The following is a 10,209-nucleotide window of genomic DNA, read 5'->3' on the forward strand; positions in this document are numbered from 1 at the left end:
TTATAAATGTAGTTGAAACGTTAAATAAACTTAACAAAGTTTGTTTAAAATAATGATACTTGGTTATTTTAATATTAAAAAGTTAAAGTATAATTAGAAATTTTATAAATAAGTTTAATTTTTGATAAATATGATGATATTGTGAATTGTTAGTGTGTTTGATCTATGGAATGATATAAGATTGTGTGAAATTGATGTTTTAAACTTGAGGTTGATAGTTGTGCATAACATTTGGATTGGTTTTGTAATTGAGAGTTTTTAGCACTCGTGTTTGTGGTTGATTCAAGTTTGGTATGTGTTTGGCATTTGTGAAGGCTCATGAGTTGTTTAAACTTGCTTAGGAATGCATAATTATGTAGAATCATGTTCTACAAAAATATCCAGACTCGCTAGTCGAGAGATAGCTTGCTCAACAAATCCAAAATTAAAGACTCAATGACTTGGGAGTCGTTGAGCGAGAATTTACTCGTTGAGCGAACCTAGAGTCAGGGGTTCGCTGACATAGGAGTTGCTGGTCGAGTACCTACTCGCTCAATGAATCCAAAGTCAGAGAGTTTACTGAGTTTAAAATTGTTGGTTGAGAGTACCCTCGTTAAGTGAATTTTAGAAGGACTTTCCTCGTGGAGTCCTAGTGATACACTCGCCTAACATTGGACAAGTGGACATTTGTGCACTTTTCACCTAACGAGGAGATGGTTTCACTATGTGAGTAGTTGTTAGATGATCAATTGAATAGGCTTTGTGATTTCTATGAATGATTGCTTAAGAAAAGATTGGTACATGAGATGTAATTGATACTAATTCAAGGAGAATTAGTGGTGAGTTGTCTTAGTGTATGCATTGGTGTAGGGATTCAGTTGGAAGTTATCCTCACGCTCTATTGAGCATGCATTAAATTCTCAAGTAGAGAAGAATGGGGTATGTGGTGAGAGGAGAAGGAGATCCTAGTTTAGGGGTTTAACTTTGAATAAAGGTATTAATGAGCTAATCTTGTGTGTGGTAGAACATAACTTTTTGACTTTTTGTTTATCGCTTTGTAAAGCACTGCATGCCACTACAATTTTACAACTTACCAGAGACCAATACCAATGCATATATCCAAATAATTGAGTCATAGCTTTAGGTCTTTCTATGAACTAGGATGATTGATTATGTATGACTTAAGTAATTGTATTCTTGAAGGATTTAATCTTTTTATACATTAGCTTACCCTTTTCTTAGTATTTTGTTTGGTTTGTTTGGTTTTTCTTTTGCAATAATCACCTGATTGGTGGACCAGTTTAAGGGGAGGAGGATCCAGCTGTCTAGTTAGTATCTATAAATCTTATATATGTATAGATTTTTTTTTTGAATAAAATAACTCTAGATTTTCACCTTTATCACGTGTGAGTTTATATTTCAGTATATCTTATCTTGGGATGACTGTAATATACTGTTCACATGTTAGTATTCTATACTTTATGATTATCAACTATGAAATGTTTTGTTTAATGGTGTTAGACTATTATATGGGATGTTACAATTGTTTTCTTTTAAATTATACATTTATTGTTTTAATATTTGGTTAAAATACTTTTTTTGTCCCAATTTTCGTCAAATTTTGTCAAATTAGTCATAATTTAGTTTTTGTGCTCAAATAAGTCTTAATTTTTGTCAATTTTGTTCGATTTGATCTTTCTTGCTATCACCGTTTAAATCATTAACGGTCATGAACAATGACTGTCAAGTGTTTACATGTTAGTATTCTATAATTTATGATTATCAACTATATAAAAAAAAAAGAACTTGAGGAATCAGCGTGAGAGATTATAAGATCCTGAGACTTGTTTTATTTTTTTAGCATCATCTAAGATATTAATTTAACTGTATGCAGATGTTGAAAGAAGCAGGAAAAGAATTTAGATTGTGCCAGTATCAATAGATGTAGTTGAGTAACGGTAACATATAACAAATTATTTTGAAAAAAATAATTTTCTTAATTTTAAATTTATTTCTTTCTTTAGTAGAGACTATATATATATTTTTTAGTTTGTTTTATATACTTACTAGTCTAATATATTTTTTTTTTAAAATATTTTATAATTTTTTTACCGTTATCTTTTTTCCACATATTTTTATAAATTCAAATTTATTTTATAAAATTATTTTGATTATTTAAAAACTATTTTTCTATTTTCATTTTATTATTATTATTTTTATTATAAAACTCTCCTCTTTTTAATTCTTATGCTTAATCATAAAAATTGTTTTTATGTTTTTTTTTGTGTTTATCTTTTAAAAATTTATTTTCACTATAAAATATTTTTCTTATCTTTTTCCTTCTCGTTTAATTTTATATTTTAAAAAAAGGTTTAGTTAGGTTATATTATATATTTAAATTAGTTGTTTAGAAAATAAAAAAAGATTGTTATTATTAAAAATTAATTTAATTTATTATTTAATTATTTGAATAAAATTGGGTGTTGATAATAGTCATTTAATTTTGTATTATTTTGTCTCAGATTCAATTTTCATTTTATAACTTTTATTTAGCTCAAATTGCTCATTTATCATATTTAAATTCAGAAGTTCCTTTAGATTTAAAAGTTACAGTGAATAAATTATAATTAGATCTTCTGCTAGTCTCATAATGGTTAAAACTTATAAGTAGAACAGAAAATGAGTAAGATGGATCTAGCATGGATTAGTTCAGCGCGAATTAGCTCTTTAGTTCAAATATTGAACTTAATTCTTTTATACATTTTGGTTTATTTATTTTTTTCCCAAAGTAAAACAGTAAAAATAATTATATAAATATAACCATATAAAATATAATATTAAATATGTTATATGTTCACACATAGTTGGCTCATAAATTAGTCGAATTGAATTATTCATAATTCAAATTTAGTTTATTTACTTAATAAATTCATTGTTTAAAATAAATTCAGCTTATTTGATTTATGGATTAAATCCAATAAATCAATATATTTTTTAAAGTATGCTCAAAGTCCCTTTAAAAGAAGAGACCCTAATTATGAAAACCGAATATAAAGGATGTTTTTTAAAGCAATGTAAGCATAACCATTTCTACAATATTATCTTCTATTACAAATTTCAACGTGCAGTAGAAGAAAGAAATTCTGATATGACACATCTTTTAGTTGGTCGAGTAAAATTTAAGGGAAAAAGAAAATTTGACCTTTGGGGAGAGAAACTCAAAATTTTCTTTCATCCTCTTTCCTCTTCGATTTAATTTGCAATTTCTTTCTTGCTTCCCTCATCTTTTCTCTGAATCAAACAGAAGGTAATGCCGTAACTTGCATCCGTGGAAGTGAAGGTATTCCTAGGAACTCGAGTCTGAACATCATATGCCACTGCTCTTGCGAGGTGGTTGGTTTGGTTATTCATAATTTGGTGGGGCGAGACTAGATTTCGACTTTTGTTGTTGTTTGTAGTTGTCTCTTCACTAATGCAGTATAGACACCATCCTTGCTAAGAAGCTCATCATGGGTGCCACTCTCAACTATTTGGCCATCAGATATAACTGCAACGGTGTTAGCAGTTTTAACGGTTGATAACCTATGAGCAATGACTAGAACTGTTCTTCCTTTCATGAGAGACTCCATGGCATCCTGCTCCAAATCAGCACCATTAGCATATTGTGCAAGAGAAAAAACAAGTTTATGTGAGCATCAAAGTGGAAAAGGATCGGAACCAAAATAGTCTGTCAACTCACCTGCACAAGGTATTCACTTTCAGCATCTAGGGCACTGGTAGCTTCATCCAAGAGGAGAATTTTTGGGTTCATAAGAAGGGCTCTAGCAATTGCTATTCTCTGTTTCTGCCCACCTGAAAGCCTTACCCCACGCTCTCCAACAAAGGTCTGGTATTTCTCTGGGAATTTTGATATAAATTCATGTGCATTGGCCATTTTCTGCATTCAAATTCACACTAACAATGAGAAAATGAGAGTAGCTGTCTTATTGGATGGAGAACGAAGATAGAAAATATTACAGAAGCATTCTCTAAATCAACTGGGTCCACTTTGCCATCAAATCCATAAGCTATGTTCTCCTCTATGGAACAGTTGAAGAGTGTAGGCTCCTGACTCACTATACTGATCTGCAAAGACACGAGCAAACTGCATTAATTTAAGTTATCCAAATCACAAAAAAAATGTAGATTTTGAGGAGTCCAATTTCTTGTTACCATTGCCGTATTACATTAAACCTGTAATACGCCACTCAAGCACCAAACTTTACGTTTTCATCATCAAACTTAATTGCAAAGCAATCAGATAGCACAGTAAAAAATGTAGCAGTAATAAGTCACAACATGATGGGTACAAGGCATGAATTAATAAATAGCTTTTCATCTCGACTTCTTATCAAGTCAATATACCAGGATTTTATCCTATACTCATCAAGGCATCATACTGTAAGACATTACGTTCCTAAAACTTAAAAACACGACACTGCAAGTCTACAACACTAAATTGAGTAAGTCATTGTCAGTAGTGTATGAATGTATTATATATAGTTAGTATTTACTGAAATGTACGTGTGATGTTCATCTGCTAAATATTATAAATTTGTTGTATTCTGTAAAATGTACTTTTGATATTCAGTTGCTAAAATGTTAAAATTTATTGTGTCCTACACTCAAACAGCTGCTACAGTGCTAGCCTAAAAGTCCATGGCCCGTTTGACAGTATATCGACAAAAGAAAATTGTATTATTTAAATTCAAACACTTGATTGTATCGAAAAATGAATAAAGAAATAAACTTCTGAAATTAAAAAAAAAGAAAGAAAAACTGTGGTCATGATACCTTTCTGTGTAAATGCTGGTGTGATATTTCTACCAAAGGAACCCCATTCAGTAGAATCTTTCCCTTGGTTGGGTCGTAAAATCTTTCAATTAAGTTCGCAATTGTACTCTGCACAAAATAAGAAACAAATTAATGTGAATGATGTCTTCACTTTAACTTCACCTTGCTAACCTTTGTACGCCTCTTCAACCAAAGCTCATTAAATAACATCCTTTTGGAATGATTAACTCTAAAAATAAACAGCAAGAAAGGGAACACTATGTGTACTATACCTTTCCACCACCACTTGGACCAACAAGAGCAACCTTTGATCCTGGATGCAGTTTCAATGTAATGCCCTAAAGATGAACAGTGCAGTATAATTTGATTAATTATTTACCGGATGCCAGAACATTTGCAATGCCCGAACATAAAACTAAAGGGAAGTTGTTACCTTGAGCACTGGATGACTAGGGCGTGATGGATAGGCAAACCACACATCATCTAGTTCTACTTCCCCATCTTGATCACTACAATAAAAGATATTCAGTGCGACTTCTCATACAAAGGAATAAAAGTTTAAGTTGAAAGGGATATATTTAATTCATGAAATGGTTCTGAAATTTGCATTATATAATAGAAAGGGTGAAAAGAATGTGTTCACCCCTGTCTTAGGTATTCATTCTCTATATTATGAAGTCTCCCTACTCTGTAGCACTTAAAAGACTGCGGCAAAATCTATAAAGAAATGTTTGATTCTTTGCTTACTTTTTTATTTTATTTTAAAACTATTTTCTAAACATCTTTGCACCAGTACTATCAATTTATCATCCAAAATTTTTAAAAACCAAAAAACATAAACAGCACGGAGATGTTTTCTAATCCTCTTTTCTTTTGTTTAAGCGCTAGAGAGAAACTTTAAAAAGACATAAATGTGTTCAGGAGACATGCGTTTTCAAATGTGCTTAGGAGACGAACAAATTTTACAAAAATAGAAAACTGTTTTTAAAAACAATAACAAACAAGGCATGAGTGTCTAAATATCATAAGGTTTAAGTTATAATGAGTTTAACCACTTTTTTATAGGGAATACAGGATTTGAATGTATAATCAGGACACTGTAAAATCATTTAGTAAAAGATTCCAAAAAAGTAAGCTCCTTCATCTGCACATCCTAGACCAAGTTCAAGGATAGTAAAATACATAATTGGTGAAATGATAGACAAATTCTCAATGAATAGCATAATAGATTTACAACTATACACACTCTATACTATTTGGTGAAATTCACGAGTGACTCCACTCAATGACAGGGGTCCTGCCTCCTATTTAGTGGGTACCACATTAATTTCACCCTACTGTACAAAGTGTGTTGTCTTGTGTTGCTAGAATTTCTCAAATTATATTTTAGGAATTAAATGAAACTGACCCCAGTGGACATTTACTTCCTGCCTTGGGCATCGATGAGGTACGATCCAAAAGTTGAAATACCCTTCTGCTAGCACCTGCAGCTTTCATAACTACTGTATACAATCCTGACAGACCAGATATAGAAGAACCCACTGCAAGAAGAAAAAGGAGCTGAGTCAATATCAATACATCACAGGTAGTTCAAATACAACAGTTAAATTATCACTGAAATAAATCAAGAGAATAAACAAGAAGAATCTTAACCAACTAATAGCAAATATCCATGGATCATGCACATACTTTCAATGTGAATATTCCCGGTTTCACTGTAATGTAAATGGGAGAAATAGAAAAGAGAACTTACCTGAGAGACTATAAAGAATGAAAGATGTAAGATCACCAGAGGACATGTAACCCCTGATTGTCAAATTAGCTCCATATATAACAACTACAATAACTGAAAGTGTAGATGCAGCATTAAGGCCTCCAGAAAAGAGTCCAACAACTTTCTGCATTGCCAAAGAGATACATATAAGATTAAATGTTGTAAAGGAAAAGAAAAGAAGTTACACAATGTAACAAAATATAATTGGCTAGCTCACAGCTTGTTTAAGTCCAAGATTAAGTGTTTCATCAACTTTCTCTGAGTAGCGCGTTATTTCAAAATCTTCTTGGGCAAATGATCTTACTGTTCTTATTGCACCAAAGGATTCCTGTGCCACACAGATGAAATTAATAAGTTAAACTATCTTTTCGTATGATATCTGTTTGGTGTAAAAGGCATACCTCCGCAATTGATGAAGCTAGTGCAGCAGCAGCTTGAGTTTTATGAGAAAGTTCACGCAGGTAACGGCCAAACTTGCGAACAGCAACGGAAAGAACAGGTACAACAGCCAAAGCTAACACTGCAAGAGTTGATGAAAAAGAAAGTTAGGATAATGGATAAGAAAACACAGGTGAACCAGTTTGGCCAGAAAACCAGTGAAGTGGCTCAGTTTTCAATCTAGAAAAATTGAAAGATCAGACATTTAGAGAACAACTCAAACCAGTGGCAAAAAACCAGTTTGGACAAGTTTTTTATTTATTTTTATTTATTTACTTCTTCTATCCTTTATTCAACCAACGATATGTTTCTGAGACAAATAATTATACATGTATAAGGTCCACTCTCGCCAAATGTGGTTAACTATTATTTATTGTTTTTCTGTCTACACAGGATTTACAATAAGGTCCTTTTATGCTAATGTTATATTTTATCTGATTTGATTTCTTATCATTTTATGTTTCATTGCTTAATAAATTGTACGATATTGAAATATTTAATTAACTGTCACTGGTTTGACTATAGTTGAATCATGAATGAACCAAGCTGCCACCAATTCAATGACCAGTTTTTTTTTTTGAAAACATTGATTAGGATATACATAATTGTGTGTTTGCATTTCTTCAATGTTGAATAACTCACACGTTAACTTCCATGACGTTGCAAACATGAAACTCAGACCAATAAATGCAGTTGAAAAGTTTCTCAGGGCCTCAGAAAGATTGGTAGTCGCAGCATTCTTTATGATCTGTGTATCTTCAGATAGCCTACTTAAAAGTTCCCCGGTTCGAGTAACATCAAAGAAAGCTATCTCCTGAGAACACATCATACATAATAAACAAGCCTGCTCAGTGCTCGGAGAAATTAACACATCTAAAAGTGATGCAAAGCAAGAGTAATTACTGTATTACCTGGTTTACAAGGTGACTGAACAAATTCTTTCTCAGCCGTGCAACAACCCTTTCACTGGCAGTATAAAAAAGCCAAGCTCGAAGTGCAGTGCAAATTGATCTGGAAAACCATGAAAACTCAGTGATAAATTAAAAACTATGTCTATGATAAATTGGAAAGTACTCAAGCAAGGATCATACCCAAAGACAACGATCAGAAAGATTTCTAGTATGGTGTTCTTAACAGCATCCAAAGCTTCATCTTTCTCCTCTGGAGTCCGGAGGTCCCTAGAGACAATGTCAATTATTTTCCCACCAAATTTTTGCTGCAGCAAGAATATTTCCATGTTCATTAGAAAGCAGGTAGAAACTTACATTCAGCAATGGTGACAGCAAATAACATAAATACACGCTGACATAATATTTAGTATCTCTGTATGCGAGATGGACCGGTAAAGGGAGGTATTAAAAGAAGCATACAACTAAGATACTTGATGTGGCTGCAATCAGAAGAGCCACAGTACCGATCACCAGCTTTCCAGCCTCAGGTTTTGCCTGCAATCAATTTCAATCGAACAAAAGAAGCAGCTTTAATGATCACAATAACATGGCAGCAATTCATCCAAAGAAACATTGGCCACTTACGAGTGAAAACACCCGACAGAATCCCACATTTGCCGCCTGTAATATCCACGCATTAAGTTAGCAAATGCAAATATTAACACGATGCTAATGCTATGAGATGTTACAGAGAGATTTAATTATGCGTGTACAGTAATTACCGGCACTGCGTCACCGTGTTCAAGGTCTGTTACTTGACCTTCCGAGCCACCATCCGTCTTTCCTCGTCCCTGTATTGTTTCAAAAATTAACGAAGTACCACATCGATAAATGCAGTCGCAGAAATATGTCCAAAATGCCCACAACCCTTTCGCAGATGTTTACATTGACTGTACTGTACCCATCCATAACCATACAATTCACCAAAGAAAAACGCATGACCATACCAAGAATTGGGGACGTAATTAATAGTTTCAGGGAGCAACAGTGACTGGGTAAAACCTAGGCCAGTAAAGCATACACGAGTTCCTCAGTGTGAAACCGTTAAAAATCCATGATCTCCCGTATAAATTTTAATTTCATACATGCCTCAAAATGAAAAAAAAAAAAAAAAACAAATAGAATCCGAAAAATGACAAAAAACAGTATAGACTTCAACTCTGTTTTCAACTGAACGCAGTTTCCACAACACAACTTAACAGAAAGTGATATATACACATAAGAACAAGTTTAAACACCTACAAAAAAATCTCAAAAAAAGTTCTAATTCAATTAAAAGAGTACAATATGATTTATTATTATCATTATTATCATCATCATCCCGGAGGCAGTGAATTACATTGAATAAGCGTTTGTTTTTTGAATTGATGACAGAAGTAGCAACAAATGACAGTGTTGTAGTAGAGAAGAAGGAACAATCCAAGAAAAACTGTGGAGAGGAAGAGAAATTGACTTACGCCACGCTCGGATTCCAAGAGAGGGGCTCGTTCACTTCTTAATCCGTTCATTTTTCAATCTCTCAATTAATGCTTCTCTCACTTCCACTCTCTCTATATAGATACTGAGTACAACAACACCCAAAGGTTACCTCTGTTCCTTCTGTCCATAAAAATTAAAATAAAATAAAATGAAATTGTGTTAGTTGGGAGTTAGTCAACATGCACTCTCTATCTTGGGAAAATAATTTTTCTCATATTTTCTTTTGGGAAACTATTTTCTCTCATTGGCCAAGGGCATGAGCTAGGGTTAGGCATGCAAAGAGTGTGTGTGTCCATTTATTTCAACTTAAAAATCTTATTTAAAAATGCTATAAATATTATTCTTCCAATTTAGCATTTAAAAATAAACAAATCAAATTCACATTATGAAAATTAGTCAGAGATGCTCAAATAAAAGACTTATGCAGTTGTTGTAAATATTGTTTCCGTTATTTTCTAATTTAAGTTAAAGTCTTGTTTTTGTAATCTGTTTAATCAATTATGTTAAATAATCATACAATTTACGAAGACCAATATAGACGACTTTAACATGAGAAGGTTCAATTGTCATGTTAGCAAGAACAGGGAAGGTGCCATCTGAACTGAATATTTTTTTCAATAAACGGAATATTGTTTTAAAAAAAGTCATTCACGAGGCCTGAAATACCTATGGGCGACGAAATATATAAAAAAATTAATTATTTTATTTAATATATTATACAAGTATATAAGTATATATTATATTAGCCAATTTCAG

The 10,209-nt window shown here is 32.4% G+C and overlaps 1 protein-coding gene across 1 annotated transcript; it reads right to left on the reverse strand.

The window, feature by feature from the left end:
* Window positions 1-3,392: 3,392 nt before the first annotated feature.
* ABCB27 (transporter associated with antigen processing protein 2) lies at window positions 3,393-9,674 on the reverse strand. Its single transcript, XM_028064437.2, has 17 exons — window positions 9,432-9,674; window positions 8,697-8,765; window positions 8,560-8,595; window positions 8,395-8,469; window positions 8,116-8,240; window positions 7,936-8,035; window positions 7,667-7,838; window positions 6,988-7,106; window positions 6,804-6,914; window positions 6,566-6,710; window positions 6,221-6,353; window positions 5,246-5,321; window positions 5,085-5,150; window positions 4,813-4,920; window positions 3,997-4,104; window positions 3,719-3,916; window positions 3,393-3,614 (listed from the first exon to the last, which is right to left on the reverse strand). The coding sequence occupies exons 1-17, from the start codon at window positions 9,480-9,482 to the stop codon at window positions 3,408-3,410; spliced, it is 1,899 nt and encodes a 632-aa protein (XP_027920238.1). The 5' UTR covers window positions 9,483-9,674; the 3' UTR covers window positions 3,393-3,407.
* Between the last annotated feature and the right edge of the window lie 535 nt (window positions 9,675-10,209).

The sequence above is a fragment of the Vigna unguiculata genome, chromosome 3 (assembly GCF_037176805.1).
Source record: "Vigna unguiculata cultivar grain cowpea cultivar isolate G323 ecotype 2 chromosome 3, ASM3717680v1, whole genome shotgun sequence".
Taxonomy (NCBI): Eukaryota; Viridiplantae; Streptophyta; class Magnoliopsida; order Fabales; family Fabaceae; genus Vigna; species Vigna unguiculata.

Excerpts from the sequence above, each read along its gene's own strand:
- ABCB27 (XM_028064437.2), bottom strand. The coding sequence starts at position 9,482 with ATGAACGGATTAAGAAGTGAACGAGCCCCTCTCTTGGAATCCGAGCGT. Across the intron at positions 7,107-7,666 it reads AACGTCATGGAAGTTAACGT|TGTTAGCTTTGGCTGTTGTA; the intron begins GTGAGTTATTCA and ends CAACTCTTGCAG. Across the intron at positions 3,917-3,996 it reads TTGATTTAGAGAATGCTTCT|AAAATGGCCAATGCACATGA; the intron begins GTAATATTTTCT and ends ATTTGAATGCAG.